This window comes from Elephas maximus, chromosome 23, assembly GCF_024166365.1.
Source record: "Elephas maximus indicus isolate mEleMax1 chromosome 23, mEleMax1 primary haplotype, whole genome shotgun sequence".
NCBI classification, from domain to species: Eukaryota; Metazoa; Chordata; class Mammalia; order Proboscidea; family Elephantidae; genus Elephas; species Elephas maximus.
Genome location: NC_064841.1, coordinates 73933670 through 73950111, shown reverse-complemented (window position 1 = coordinate 73950111; position 16442 = coordinate 73933670). Strand labels below are relative to the sequence as shown.

Below are 16442 nucleotides of genomic sequence, written 5' to 3'. Positions count from 1 at the left end.
ACTAGTTCTACTACAAGATGTGAATCTAAGTGTAAGTTTTGAAAAATAAAGTTTTTGTACCTTAGACAACCCCTGTGGGCTCTGGTGGCACAGTGGTTAAGAGCTTGGCGGCTAACCAAAAGGTCAGCCACCAGCTGCTCCTTGGAAATCCTGTTTGGCAGTTTTACTCTGTCCTGTAGGGTCACTATTAGTTGGACTTGACTGGACAGCAGCGGGTTTGGTTTGGTTTCTGTTTTGGTTAAGGGCCCTTATCAGGTCTCTATCGTTGTTGAGTCCATTCTGACTCATAGCAACCCTATAGGACACAGTAGAACTGCCTCATAGGGTTTCGTAGGCTGAAATCTTTACAGAAGCAGATCACCCGGTCTTTCTTCCACGGAGTGGCTGGTAGGTTTGAACCACAGACTTTTCAGTTAGCAGGCAAATGCTTAAGCATTGTGCCACGAGGGCTCCGACCCTATAGGACAGAGTAGAACTGTCCCATAGCGTTTCCAAGGAGCAGCTGGTGGATTTGAACTGCTGACCTTTTGGTTAGCAGCTGAGCTCTTAATTACTGTACCACCAGGGCTCTAAAAGTTCCCTAGGTTGTGCAAATTGTTTGCACTTGACTACTAATCTAAAGGTTGGAGGTTCAAACCTGCTCACCGAGTACTATGGAAGAAAGACTTGGCAACCTGCTTCAAGATTATAGCCATGAAAAGCCAAAGAGGCACAGTTCTAATCTGAAACATACGGGGTCACCATGAGTCAGCATGAACTTGATGGCAATGAGTTTGTTTTCTTTTTTTTTTTCGGTTAACAGCTCAAAAATGTTCACTCAGAGACCACTGCAGCAAAATTTCACTTTCATCTTAAGGCAACAATATTTTAAATTAAAAGGAAATAATTCTAAAAAGTTGTTTCCCACAAGCTTTATGTATGATTTCTCAATTCTCCATGGTAGGACAGCCCATATTATGGATTGAATTTTTTTCTCCCAGAAGATATGTTGAAGTCCTAACCCCCGTACCTATGCATGTGACCTTGTTTGGGAAATTAGAGTCTTTCTAGTAACAAGCCCTGGTGGTGCGGTGGTTAAGAGCTTATGGTTCCTAACCAAAAGATTGGCAGTTCAAATCCACCAGCCGCTATGGAAACCCTATGGGGCAGTTCTACTCTGTTCTATAGAATTGCTATGAGTTGAAATCAGCTTGATGTCAATGGGCTTGGTTGGTTTTTATTGAGGAGCCCTGATGGCGCAGTGGGTAAAGCATTTGGCTGCTAATGGAAAGATAGGCTGTTTGGACCTACTAGCCACTCCTCAGGAGAAAGATTTCAGCCTTGGAAACCCTACAGGGCCGTCCTACTCTGTCCTATAGGGTCCCTAGGACTGGGAATCCACTTGAAAGCGATGGGTTTGGTTTTAATGGATTTATGAAGGTATTTAAATCATACTGGAGTATGCTGGGCCCTCATCCTAATCCCTCCTGAGTGGTGTTTTATAAAAAGAACAGACATTGAAACAGAGTCAGGCACACAGGGAAGACACGATGTGAGGACCTGCCCATAAGCCCAAGGCCAAGGAACGCCTGGAGCTACCTGAAACTGACAGACATAAGAAGACTACTTCTCTAGAGCCAACAGAGAGCAAGCATAGCCCTGCTGAAGCCCTGAATTTGGATTTCTAGACTCCAGAACTGTGTGACAATGAATTTCTCTTCTTTCGAACCGCCTACTTTGTGGTATTTTGTTATGGCAGCCCCAAGAAACTAAAGCAGCCCATAACAAAATGTTAGAAATCGACAGCTTATGTAACCAAGGGACTGTGTTTTTCAATTTCTCAATCCTGAGTACTTAACACAATTACCATGTTATAGTAGGTGCTCAATAAAGGTTTGCTGAATAACTGTTTTTAATCCTCGAACAGATATTGGAAAGTTCATAGTTGATTTCTGGGTATGCAATTGTTTATTTTTGTATCACACAATCATGGAAAACACAGACTTAAGATAATTTTGCAAAAGCGTGGTTTTCAACCTAAATGAAACCACACAGGTTGTGAGAGGGTGTCCTGTCCTGGGCGCTCTCACAAGGTCCAGCGAAATAACTTGTTATCACTGTTCTCATAAAAGGAAAAGGAACTCTGAGAGGCTAAGTCACTTAACAGCAGGTCGAGCGGAGGGCTCAAGCTCGGGCTTTGAAAGTCAATTTCCAAGTAATTCAGCCCACAACACTATCACCGGGTTCACGTAACGACGAAACCCACTCATGTGGGTCAACCGTTGTGCAAACAGCACCTGGTGCCGAGACCAGAGGAAGCTGTCTCTGTAATCACAACTGCCATCTGCTAAGATCAAATATAAACGACTCCTCCCCACCCCTGCCAGCCTGCGCTCCCGCGGGGACGCCCAAAGCCCGGCGGGAGGGACCCCGGCGGGAGGGACTCCGGCGCGCCCTTTAGGCGTCATCGCGCGTGCGCACACCTCTCCCCCGTGACATCACAGACGCCGCCGAGGCCGGCCGTCCCGTCTGCGCCTGCGCGGCGAACAGCTGGCGGAACCGGCTTCTTTGGGTTCCGGTTTGGTGGTGTCGCCTCTGGCTTCGTGTTATGGGAGCCGTTTGTGCGGCGCATGTTGTCCGGGGTGTGGACAGAAGTGGCCTCCTGGTCAACGGAGCAAGCAAAAGGTAATGATGGCCAGGTGGAGGCTGGGCAAGCGTGACGGAGGCAGGACGTGGTCGTCTCCTGCCTCTCTCGTCCCTGTTCAGCAGGTGTTTGTGGACAGTGAGAGGTGAGGGAGAGACGAGCTAGGACATAGCCTTGTCTAAGTTAAATTCTTTCTCTTACTTCTGGTTGGGATGTTAAAAAATTCTTCAGTGCATCCGCCTCAGCCGACTTGACAGACGAGGGCTATGGATCTCCGGGTTATTAGTGAGCTGCCAGGTTTACATCGCCGTTGGCGATCGTTGATTCAGGGGTCTTTACCAACCCCCGCTGGGTGGCACGTGAGGACGAGGGAACAATAATTTGTCCTATTTTTTTTACTGTCAAAAACCGTTAGGTGCTGTAATTGCCTACATTGATTCTCACGACAGTCTCTCAAAAAAAAAATTATGATTGCATTTCACAAATAATCCTCAGGCTCAAAGAGATAACGTAGTTTGTTCACGGAGAGGTATTTATTCGGAATCTCCTGAGGGTTGGGGAAGGGGTAAGTAGAGGAGTTATAGGTACACCTCAGAGGTGTGATTTTGCCTCAGAGCGAAGGTAGCATTGGAGTGGAAGAACTTGTTTGGAGGAAATTACATTATTTCTCTGATTATACTTTGTCATGTGGAAAGTTGTTGTTGTTGTCAGGTGCCATCCAGTCGGTTCTGACTCATAGTGACCCCATGTGCAACAGAATGAGACACTGTTCCGTCCTGTGCCATCCTCACAATCGTTGCTGTGTTTGAGCCCATTGTTGCAGCCACTATGTCAGTCCATCTTGAGGGCCTTCCTATTTTTCGTTGACCCTCTGCTTTAACAGGCATGATGGCCTTCTCCAAGGACTGGTGTCTCCTGATAACATGTGCAAAGTACGTGAGAGGAAGTCTCGCTGTCCTCACTTCTAAGGAGCACTCTGGCTGCATTTCTTCCAAGACAGATTTGTTAATTCTTTTTGCAATCCATGCTATATTCGATATTCTTCACCAATACCATAATTCCTTGTCCAACTTTCACATGCGTATGAGGTGATTGAAAATACCATGGCTTGGTTCAGATGCACCTTCGTCCTCAAAGTGATGTCTTTGCTTTTCAACACTTTAAAGAGGTCTTTTGCAGCAGATTTGCCCAATGTAATACACCGTTTGATTTCTCGTCTGCTGCTTCTGTTGATTTTATTGATTGTAGAAGGCAGGCTACTGTAAGCCCTTTGTCTCATAGAAAAACCCATCATCTCATTAAGGGCTACACGAATGAAACTTCACTTTCTCCCCATTAAATAACCCTGAATCTTCTCCCACATTTATGGAATAAAACTGGGTGCTTTGTTTTTTTTGTCACTTCAGGACAGTATAACCAGCATCTGAATGGATGATAAATCGTTATGCCCTAATTACTTGTGTTCATTCCTGTGGAAGCTTTGCTTAACATTGTCAAAAGCTGGAGTGTCCTGCCCCTCATTTGATATTTGTAATATTTTTTAATGTCTGTATTTTAAAGGTTGCTTGGATTATCAAGCATCATAGTAGTAATGTTTGTTAAGGATTTAGTAAATGCGAGGTACTGTGTTAAGCACCAGGAACTCTCAACCTCACTCCAATTTCTAGATAGTTGTCAACCCCATTTTACACATAAGGAAACTGAAGGTTAGAGAAATTAAGTAATTGACCCAATCACCCAGCTATGAAATGTTTGAGTTCTTATTTGAACCCAGATTTTTTGTATTCCCTTAATCATCTGACTCTTTTGCTTTGTCTTTTCACAAATGGAAAATATTAGCCCAATACTGCAGAATTCAAAGAAATAATATTAGAGTGCATGCAAAAAACAATGGAAACCCTAATCTTGGATTTTTTATGCAATTGTAACAAGTAAAAACATTTAGATCTATTAACTTTATGTTAATTTTGGAATCCTTGATACCTGTATAACAATTTCAGGATGTGTGTGTATCCACACCATTACCTAAATTTCAGCACTCTTTGTCAAATACTTCGAGTCTCTGCCTGGAACTTGCTGAGGGAAACTTTGACTTTGAGACCACATAGAATCTATAGATGGATCAGAAACTGTATTCCAATACTGAGACTTTCAGAGAAGTATTTCGTAGCGTATTTCATTTTATCTGCATTGTAAATAGTAAATGTAAACATGCACCCAATTGAGGAAGTGTGTTTTTAGAGGTAAGATATTGTTCGTGCATAACCAGAGTGATTTGTGGTCAGTCATATAAGCCAGACACAGGAGAAGCAATTACTATATTCAAAAATAAAAATTAAAGAGGATAGTCCCATGGTTTATCCGTTAGTCTGACTGGCTCAGTCTTGGGAGTCCTTTATCAGGAATTAGCCTGAGAATTTCAACCTTCTCCCGTAGGCCACCACATGGCTGTTGTGAACCATTGCTAACACAGTCAGAGCTGCTTAATATTCTTAACCAAATTGAATCCCACCAGCCATGTTGGTGTGTTTGTGTGTAACTAGTCTGTGGCCTTCCCTAGCATGCTATTCCAGGAACTCAACTTTAGGTATCCAGTAATTCATTCAGGAAACAAAGCCAGCGTGTGTCAGGCACTAGAGGCACACATTACAACCTGATTACTGACTTGTAGAGACTGATAGTTTGGTAAATGTGGTATTCCAGTTAGCCATTACATTTTTGCTAGATACTAGATAATGTAGCTTTGGACTGATTGTGTGTGTGTGTGTGTGTGTTTCTGTTTTGTTTACTGTGATGGGAGCTTGGCAGACGGGGAATCTCATAGTATCTGTACTATATTAGAGGATCTTCCACCATGAAGCTTCGCTGACTCTCTGCTGCCTGGGGTACATGGTGGTGTGTCAGGAGCTGTCTGAACCCACTGGAGCCCATATTTTACTTGAGGTGTTTTTTGGAAAGGTAAGTTAATGTTACGTAGTTTAAACTGTATTAAAATAACTCCGATATATTATAGATTGTAATAAAACTTACACAAATATTTAAAATCTCAAAGAAATTTTACATCTGTGTGACCTCCTTAGGAAATTTTTTAGATGCTAGCCTAGCAAGTTACCCATTATTTCCTCCATGACTTTAGAATACACTGAAAAGGCTCTGTCTCGGGATGTTTTACTTTGGCCTTATTTTTGTTACTGCACTTAGCATTTTACTACAATCTGTTCTTAAAATGTCCCTTTTTCTTACAAGACTGTACGCTCTGATGGCAGAAACATCGTACTTGCCTATAGCACAGCTCCGGGCTCCTATGTAGTCAGTGGGTACTTAGCAATAACTGGCATAAGAATATGAACAAAAAAAAATTATACTGATGAATTTAAATTTATCAAGCTGTAAGAAACTACTGTAAAAGAGTTAAAAGAGGTAGGTGCAGTTAGGATTTTATGGGGAGGGTATTTTGAGTTGGAGAAGTTGCTGGGTAATGCAAATGGTTAAGTGGTCTACTGTCAGCTGAAAGGTTGGCCGTTGGAATCCACCCAGAGGCGCCTTGGGAGACAGGCCTGGCAGTCCATTTCGGAAGGTCATAGCCTTGAACACCCTGTGGAGCAGTTCTGTTCTGTGTACTCCGAACACTTGTGGTCCTCATGCGTTGGAGTCAACTTGAAGGCAGCCAACAACAACAACATCTTGGGTTGGACTTTGAATGTGGGGGTTTAGCATAGTTATCAGTAGAGACTGGAATGAAGACAAAGGCTTTGGCTGGCTGGGACAGAGTTTTTCCTAAAAACTAACAAAAAGAGGATACTTTTTTTTAGGGGGGGGAGCCCTGGTGGTACAATGGTTAAGAGCTCAGCTGGTAACCAAAAGGTTTGTAGTTCGAATCCACCAGCTGCTCTTTGGAAACCCTGTGGGACATTTCTACCCTGTCTTGTAGGGTCCCTGTGAGTTGGAATTAACTTGATGGCAACAGGTTTGGGTTTTTTTTTTTTTTTTTTTTTTTGGTGAAGGACCCTAGGCTGAGAAGTTCAGTCTTCCTATGAAGCCAAATCTAAATTCAGTGACTGGGAGAGAGATTTGATTTTTAAAAAAGCCCATTCTAATAAGTTTGTGTCTGGTGCTGTGTGGTGGAGTGACAGAAAGAGAAGAGATGTACAGGCAGGAGGAACCTTGCCTGAGGCCCAGAAGTGAACTCAGCTGAACATAGTTTGGTTTTCTGTCATTTTTACCAGTATGCATTTGCATTATATGCTAAATAATTTTGCGATGGAATGATTAATTCAGTGGACGTTGGGATTCAGGGAGAAAGGTAATTAAAATAATTAATTTCAGGATTGTGACTATAGGAAGTGGGGCCAGTGATACTTTTGATAATAATTACTGATTAGACTTGAAATAGTTAATTATCATAAAATGTAGAGGTTGAAAAGAGACATTTATAGTATTGATCTGTTTTCCCTTAGCAAGCATTAATAAGCATTTATTATGAACCCAGAGGAGCCTTGGTGGCACAGTGGTTAAGCCGTGGGCTGATAACCCAGAGGTCAGCGGTTCAAACCCGACAGCTGTTCTGTGAGGTGAAGATGTGGCGGTCTGCTCCCATGAAGATTTACAGCCTTGGAAGCCCTATAGGGCAGTTCTGCTCTGTCCTGTAGGGTTGCTATGAGTTGGAATCAACAGCAGTGGGTTTGGTGATTTGGGTACTATGAACCAAGTGCTGTTCTTTAAGGCTTTATATTAAATACTTGAATTTTCTCTTTTACTTAAAGTTATTCTCTTTTGCTTTATTAGTTAAACCAGAGGATTCACCATGGCTTCGGTGGCTGCCTCCCAAACTTCACCAGCTGTTGCGTCACATGTTCCTTTTGCAGATTTATGTTCAACTTTAGAACGAATACAGAGAAGCAGAGGACGTGCAGAGAAAATCAGACACTTCCAGGAGTTTTTAGATTCTTGGAGAAAATTCCACGATGCCCTTCATAAGAACCAAAAAGATGTCACAGACTCTTTTTATCCAGCAATGAGACTCATTCTTCCTCAGCTAGAAAGAGAGAGAATGGCATATGGAATCAAAGAAACTATGCTTGCTAAGCTTTATATCGAATTGCTTAATTTGCCCAGAGAAGGAAAAGATGCCCTTAAACTTTTAAATTACAGAACACCCACGGGAACTCGTGGAGATACTGGAGACTTTGCAATGATTGCGTACTTTGTGTTGAAGCCAAGGTGTTTACAGAAAGGAAGCTTAACCATACAGCAAGTAAATGACATTTTGGATTCAGTTGCCAGCAATAATTCTGCCAAAAAAAAGAACCTAGTAAAGAAGAGTCTTCTTCAGTTTATAGCTCAGAGTTCAGCACTTGAACAAAAATGGCTCATACGAATGATTTTAAAGGACTTAAAGCTTGGTGTTAGTCAGCAAGTTGTATTTTCTCTTTTTCACGATGATGCTGCTGAGTTGTATAGTGTCACCACAGATATGGAAAAAGTCTGCAGGCAACTGCATGACCCTTCAGTGGGACTCAGCGATATCTCCATCACCTTATTTTCTGCCTTTCGACCAATGCTAGCTGCTATAGCAGACATTCGGCACGTTGAGAGGGACATGAAGCACCAGAGTTTCTACATTGAGACCAAGCTAGATGGCGAGCGTATGCAAATGCACCGAGATGGGGATGTGTACAAATTCTTCTCCCGAAATGGATATGACTATACTGATCAGTTTGGTGACTCTTCACAGCAGGGGTCCCTGACGCCTTTCATTCATGGTGCTTTCCAAACAAATACGCAAAACTGTATCCTGGATGGTGAAATGATGGCCTACGATCCTAATACTCAGAGTTTTATGCAAAAGGGAAATAAGTTTGATATTAAAAGAATGGTAGAGGATTCCGATCTGCAAACTTGTTACTGTGTTTTTGATGTACTGATGGTTAATAATAAAAAGCTAGGACATGAGACCCTGAGAAAGAGGTATGAAATTCTTAGTGGTATTTTTACACCAATACCAGGGAGAATAGAAATAGTGCAGAAAACACAAGCACATACTAAGAAAGAAGTAATTGATGCTTTGAACGAAGCGATAGATAAAAGAGAAGAGGGAATCATGATAAAATACCCTTTGTCCATTTACAAGCCAGGCAAAAGAGGTGAAGGATGGTTAAAAATTAAGCCCGAGTATGTGAATGGTCTAATGGATGAACTGGACATCTTAATTGTTGGAGGCTATTGGGGTAAAGGTTTACGGGGTGGGATGATGTCTCATTTTCTGTGTGCCGTGGCAGAGAAGCCACCTACTGGTGAAAAGCCATCTGTGTTTCACACTGTCTGTCGCGTGGGCTCAGGTTACACCATGAAAGAACTATATGACCTGGGTTTGAAATTGGCCAACCATTGGAAGCCTTTTAATAGAAAAGCTCCCCCCAGTAGCATTTTATGTGGAACAGAGAAGCCAGAAGTATACATTGAGCCTTGTAGTTCTGTCATTGTTCAGATTAAGGCAGCAGAGATTGTCCCCAGTGATATGTATAAAACTGATTGCACTTTGCGTTTCCCACGAATTGAGAAGATAAGAGAAGACAAAGAGTGGCACGAATGCATGACTCTGGATGAGTTAGAGCAGCTTAGGGGGAAAGCCTCTGGAAAGCTCGCATCCAGACACCTTCATGTAGATGACGATGACGATGAACCGCAAGAAAAAAAGCGGAAAGCTGCTGTCCCAAAGTTGAAGAAAGCTGTTGGAATTATCGAACACTTCAAAGCACCTAATCTTTCTAACATAAACAAAGTTTCTAATATATTTGAAGATGTGGAGTTTTGTGTTATGAATGGAATAGAAGGCCATTCAAAGCCTGATCTGGAAAACAGAATTGCAGAATTTGGTGGTTATATAGTGCAAAATCCGGGCCCAGACACAGCCTGCATAATTGCAGGGTCTGAGAACATCAGAGTGAGAAACATAATTTCTTCAAATAAACATGATGTCGTGAAGCCTGACTGGCTTTTAGAGTGTTTTAAGACCAAAAGCTGTGTGCCGTGGCAGCCTCGCTTTATGATTCATATGTGTCCATCAACAAAACAACACTTTGCTCTTGAATACGACTGCTATGGTGATAGTTATTTTGTTGATACAGATTTGAACCAACTCAGGGAAGTGTTCTCAGTAATTAAACATTCTAACGAACAGACTCCTGAAGAAATGGCCTCTGCGATTGCTGATCTAGAATACCGATATTCCTGGGACAGCTCTCCTCTCAGTATGTTTCGACACCACACGGTTTATTTGGACCTGTATGCTGTTATTAATGACTTGAGTACCAAAATTGAGGGAGCAAGATTAGCTACTAAAGCGTTGGAGCTTCGGTTTCATGGAGCAAAAGTAGTTTCTTGTTTAGCTGAGGGAGTTTCTCATGTAATCGTTGGGGAGGATCATAGTCACGTTGCGGATTTTAAAGCTTTTCGGAGAACCCTTAAAAGAAAGTTTAAGATCCTACAAGAAGCTTGGGTAACTGACTCAATAGACAGGTGTGAATTACAGGAGGAAAATCAATATTTGATTTAAAGTTAGCCTTCCTAGTGGGGAAAAGCCTCTGTTGTCTGGTAGACTCTGCAGTAGGTAGTAATCATAAATTATTAAACCATATTTTGTTTGTATTCTTTTAGCATTATATTTATATAGCATCATTAGAGATAGGAAAACAATTTTAAATGTTGAGATTGTAGAGACAGTCAAGGGCACAAAGCCAAGGATTTTATTACACTTCTTAATAAAATATTTAATACACTAATAAAGTAATTCCTTATGATTGCTGTATTTTTAAAACAACTTGTAAGTTATATAAATTCAGCTTGATGTTACTGTATCAATGTAATTTTTGATTGCTTTAAGTCAGATTCCTTAAAAGTCTTTGTATATCATACTGCTGAATGAACTTTGTTAAAAATTTTAAACTTGTATATTATGTATTTTTTTCTATCATGATTTAGGTAAAAGTTTACAGCGCAAATCAGTTTCTCATTCAGAAATTCATACATGAACTGTTTTGTGACATTGGTTGCAATTCCCTCCTATGTGTCAGCACTCTTTCCCTTTCCACCCGGGTTCCCCGTGTCTGTTTGTCCAGATTTCCTGTGCCTTCCTCCCCTCTCCTCTTTGTTTTTGGGCAAGTGTTGACTGAACTAAGAAGCACATTCCTCACCTGTGTTACTGTTTGTTTCATAGTCCTGTCTAATCTTTAGCTGAAAGGTGGACTTCAAGAGTGGCTTTGGTTCTGAGTTAACAGGGTGTCCGGGGGCCATAGTCTTGGGGGTTCCTCCATCCTCTGTTGGACCAGGTAGTCTAGTCTTTTTTTTGTGGGTGTGTGTGAATTTGAATTCTGCATTTTTCTCCTGCTCCGTCTGGGACCCTACATTGTGATATTTGTGAGAGCAGTCAGTGGTGGAAGCCAGGCACCATCTAGTTCTTCTGGGCTCAGGCTGGTGGAGGCACAGTCACCCAGTTTCTACAATTATTGGTGACCAATCTTGTTACATATTTACATAGCCCCTGGATTATTTTAAAGTAAATCTTAACTCATGTTTCATTTGGAAATATTACACAAAGAGAACTTTGGATTTCTCAAACAGACTTACATTGCCTTCCAGTGTTCTCACTAATCTCTTCCTGCAAGCTCAGACTAAAAACCCTGGAATTATCCTTGACTCCACTTGTTCTCGTAACCTCTAACATACAGCAAATTTTGTTGGATAGAGCTTCAAAATAAGTCAGAATGTGACCTCTCACCACTCTGGCCAGCAACTGTAGGCAACTAATGGTCACTGGATTACTTTATAGCCTCCTAACTAGTCTTCCTCCGTGTACTCTTCTTTCACTACTTCCAGTTCTCCAGAACAAAATTATTATTATTTTTACAGATAGAATTCACATCACGTTATTCCCCTAGTCAAAATCACCGAATTCCCAATTCTCTTACTTTCCAAGGTCTAAAAAAAAAACTTAACTTTCAAAGCCCCAAAAGAGAACTAGGACTCCTTGGAAGATGCTGATTCTGTTCAGGAGCAAGAGCTGTATAAGATCCACTTGGAACTTTTGGTCTTAACTGATAGCAAGGAAGCTATCAACTCTAGTAGGTTTAGGACAGAGGTACCCAGGAACCAATTTGAAGAGGTTCCTACTGTCAAAACAATATGGGAATGTTTGAGCTTTGAAAATGACAATAATTGCAATTGATTGAAAGCTATCAGATGTTTAAATCTATGATTTCATAATGATACTAAACAACAAAATTTTAACCTTCCTGGGAAGATAACCAGTTGCCCTCCAGTTAGTTCTGACACATGGCGACCTCGACGTGTGTCAGAGTAGAACTGTGCTCCACTGGGTTTTCAGTGGCTGATTTTTTCAGAAGTAGATCGCCAGGCCTTTCTCCCCAGGTACCTATGGGTGGGCTCGAACAGCCGAACTTTGAGTTAGCAGCTGAGCACGTAACCATTTGTGCCACCTAGGGACTCTCATAGGAAGATAGAGAACCATTGTTTTTTCTGAAAGCTAGTAGATAAAGGGATAAAGTTTCAAGCGTTTATCCTGCATTTCACGTGACTCCCATGTAAGCAGTACTGTTGGGCTAATCAAATAGTTGGGGAGAAGGAATAAATATACAAGTAGTATAATTACTAAATGAAAAGACTCTATGGGATTAGAATATCAACATTTTGCAACCCCCAGTGGTTAATGTATCTATACTGACATCACAGAAAAGATGACAGAACACACTGCGATAGTCTTTAAGAAAGAATCATCCATGCCTCAGATCAAGTCTGTGTTAGATACCGATTTGCAGGAAATACAGAGGATATATGATCGTGTTGATTTGCGCCAGACGCTGGGAAGCTATACAGCTCAAACTGCCCTGGTTCTGCAGCAGGAAAGTTACAAGGAAAACAGAGATGGGGGAAGAATCTGTAGATAAAAGAGACATAAAAAGCATTTTAAAACAGCCAGAACTAGATTGTCAAGGTACATATATTCGGGTGATAAAACTACAATGAAATTCAAGGAAGTGAGTACTATAACAAAGTGGTGGTTTCTTCTGAGGGGAAGAAAGGATTTTGTAATTGCCATGGGGCACGTGAAGGAGCTTCTGAGGTGGATCACAAATTTCTATTTCTTGACCTCAAACGTGTTTGCCATACAATAATTCATTAATATATATGTGTGTGTGTGTCCTTACGTACATACATAATATATATATGTTTTGTGTTATTTTAAATATATGGGTTATTTTTAATTTTTACAATAAAGTGGTTACACAATACAAAACAAAACAAAACCCATTGCCGTTGAGCTAACTCCTACTCATAGTGACCCTATAGGACAGAGTAGAACTGCCCCACAGGGTTTCCAAGGCGGTAATCTTTATGCAAGTAGACAGCCACATCTTTCTCCAGCAGAATGCCTTGTGCGTTGGGACCGCTGACCTTTTGGTTAGCAGCCGAGCACTTAACCACTGTGACACTAGGCCTCCGGTTAGAGGATAGCCAAGTAAAATCGTGAAAATATTAATCCCAATAAAGGTACAAATTGGAAGGCTGCTTTCTTTCAGCACTGTAATTATTTTTCTCAAGGTTGTATTTAATGCTGTAACACAAGAAAAACAATTCAGGTGAAAGTAAGCGAAGACAAATAGCCCTGAACAATTGAAAAAGAGGAATAATGTGGGGTTATGTGCTCTCACAAACGTAAGGATGTGTTCGAAAGTGACAAAAATGAAAGTGATTCCTCCAGGTGGGGACAAATTGATTAATGAGATAGAGAGGCCTAGAGACAGATCTATTTGTATATGTTTATTTAATATGAAAAGGTTGCATTTTAAATCAGCTGGGGAAAGTTAATTGGTAAATAATTTTGGGAAAATTGGCTGTCCTATTAGGATGGAAAAATGTATGTGTATATAACATAGTTCCCTGCTGTCTATCATTCCAGAAAAGAAACTACAAATAATTAAAGATCGAAGATCTAAATCTCAAAAGTACAACTAAAAGCCCTGGAAGAAAATAAGTAGTATTTTCATAATCTTGCAATTGAGAGAACCTTCTCTGTGTGTGACTAGAAACATAAGTCATAGAAGTAATTGGTACATCAAGCTACATAAAATATTAAATCTCTGTCAGCAAAAGACAGGCAGCTAACTGAAACAGGGATGGTCAGGAAACACCGCCTTTATGTCTTCTTAAATATTTTTGTTTGTTTTTTTATTGTAATTTAGGTGAAATTTTATAGAGTAAATTAGTTTCTTATTAAACAGTTAATACACAAATTGTTTTGTGACATTGATTGTCAATACCATGATGTGTCAACACTCTCCCTTTCTCCACCTAAGTTTCCCTGTTCCCATTCGGCCAGTTTTCCTGTCGCTCCTGTCTTTGCTTTTGGGCTGGTATGCCCGTTAGTCTCATATATACGTGATTGAACTATGACTATGTAGCACGTCCCTCATGTGTGTTATTGTTGGCCCTATAAAAAACCCAAATCCGAACCCGTTACTGTTGAGTCGATTCCCACTCATAGTGATCCTATAGAACAGAGTAGAACTGCCCCATAAGATTTCTAAGGAGTGACTGGTGGATTTGAATGGCCAACGTTTTGGTTAGGAGCCACGCTTTTCACCACTGTGCCACCAGGGCTCCTGTACCAAACCAAACCAAACCCGTTACTGTGGAGCTGACTCCAACTCCTGGTGATCCTGTAGACCTGTCTAATCTTTGGCTGAAGGATGAACCTCAGGAGTGACTTCAGTACTGAGTTCAAAGGGTGTCCAGGAGCCATTTCTTACTGATTTTAATTTTTTTCATTGTGGTGAAAATAAGGACGTTTACCGTTTCAACAATTTCTATGTGTATAATTCATTGACACTGATTACATTCTTCATGTTGAATGACCTTATCCAAAGTATTTTATCAGCATTAACAAACTCGATGCCCCTAAACAAAATCTCCTCCCTTTCCTTCCCTCCCACTTCTGGTAACCACTAATAATCTTTGGTTTTTATACATTTGTTTATTTCATGTAAGTGAGATCATACAGTATTTGTCCTTTTATGTCTAACTTATTTCACTCAGCATAAAATTCTCAAGGTTTATCCATGATATATCATGTATCAGAACTTCATCTCTTTATGGCTTTATAATATTCCATTGTATTTAGATACCACGTTTTGTTTATTCATCTGATGATGGGCAGTTTGGTTGTTTCCACGTTTTGGCTATTGTGAAAAGTGCTGCAGTGACAGGTTTCTGTTTGCATTCCTGCTTTCACTCTGTGTATATCCTAAGATTGGGATTGCTGGGTCATATGGTAGTTCTAGGTTCAGCTTTTTGAGGAACCACCAAACTGTCTTCCATGGTAGCTATACTCATTTTACATTCCCAACAGCAATGGATGAGGGTTCCAGTTTTTCCACAACCTCACCAGCGCCTGTTGTTTTCCCTTTTTTTGGATCATTGGCCTTTCTAATGGGGGTGAAACAGTATCTCATCGTGGTTTTGATTTGAATCTCCCTAATGACTAATGAAGGAGCCCAGCTGGTACAGTAGTTAAAGAGATTGGCTGCTAACCAAAAGGTCAGCAGTTCTAACCCACCAGCCACTCCGCGGGAGAAAGATGTGGTGGTCTGCTTCTGTAAAGATTTACAGCCTTGGTATGACATTTCTGATCAGCATCTGATCTCTAAAATCTACATGGCACTACAAAAACTCAACAACAAGACAAATAACCCAATTAAAAAATGGGCAAAGGATATGAACAGACACTTTACTAAAGATGACATTCAGGTAGCTAACAGATACATGAGGAAATCCTCACGATCATTAGCCATTAGAGAAATGCAAATCAAAACTACAACGAGGTTCCATCTCACTCCAACAAGGCTGGCATTAATCCAAAAAACACAGAATAATAAGTGTTGGAGAGGTCATAGACTGGAACACTTATACACTGCTGGTGGGGATGTAACATGGTACAACCACTTTGGAAATCGATTTGGCACTTCCTTCAAAAGCTAGAAATAGAACTACCATACGATCCAGCAATCCCACTCCTTGGAATATATCCTAGGGAAATAAGAGCCTTTATAAGAATAGATATATGCACACCCATGTTTATTGCAGCACTGTTTACAATAGCAAAAAGATGGAAGCAACCAAGGTGCCCATCAACGGATGAATGGATACATAAATTATGGTATATTCACAGAATGGAATACTATGCATCGATAAAGAACAATGATGGATCCGTGAAACATTTCATAACATGGAGGAATCTGGAAGGCATTATGCTGAGGGAAATTAGTTGCAAAAGGACAAATATTGTATAAGACCACTATTATAAGAACTCAAGAAATAGTTTAAATTCAGAAGAAAATATTCTTTGATGGTTATGAGGGGGGAGGGAGGGAGGCAGGGAGAGGGGTATTCATTAATTAGATAGTAGACAAGAACTATTTTAGGTAAGGGAAAGACAACACAAAGTACAGGAGCGGTCAGCAAAACTGGACTAAACCAAAAGCAAAGATGTTTCCTGAATAAACTGAATGCTTCAAAAGCCAGAGTAGCAGGGATTGGGGGTTTGGGGACCATGGTTTCAGAGGACATCTAAGTCAATTGGCATAATAAAATGTATTAAGAAAACATTCTGCATCCCACTTTAGTGAGTGGCATCTGGGATCTTAAACACTAGCAAGTGGCCGTCTAAGATGCATCAATTGGTCTCAACCCACCTAGAGCAAAGGAGAATGAAGACCATAAAAGACACAAGGTAATTATGAGCCCA

The 16442-nt window shown here is 40.8% G+C and overlaps 1 protein-coding gene across 2 annotated transcripts; it reads left to right on the top strand.

Moving 5' to 3' along the window:
- The first annotated feature begins 2490 nt into the window (after window positions 1-2490).
- LIG4 (DNA ligase 4) lies at window positions 2491-13517 on the top strand. Of its 2 annotated transcripts, XM_049867602.1 has the most exons (3): window positions 2491-2664; window positions 5465-5581; window positions 7409-13517. In XM_049867602.1, exon 3 carries the CDS (start codon window positions 7428-7430, stop codon window positions 10176-10178), a length of 2751 nt encoding a protein of 916 aa, XP_049723559.1. In that variant the 5' UTR covers window positions 2491-2664; window positions 5465-5581; window positions 7409-7427; the 3' UTR covers window positions 10179-13517. The 2 variants fall into 2 exon arrangements, with proteins under 2 accessions (XP_049723559.1, XP_049723560.1); XM_049867603.1 differs by lacking the exon at window positions 5465-5581.
- Window positions 13518-16442: the final 2925 nt, after the last annotated feature.

Bases quoted from the DNA above. Each gene is read 5' to 3' on its own strand.
- LIG4 (XM_049867603.1), top strand. From the start codon at position 7,428: ATGGCTTCGGTGGCTGCCTCCCAAACTTCACCAGCTGTTGCGTCACAT.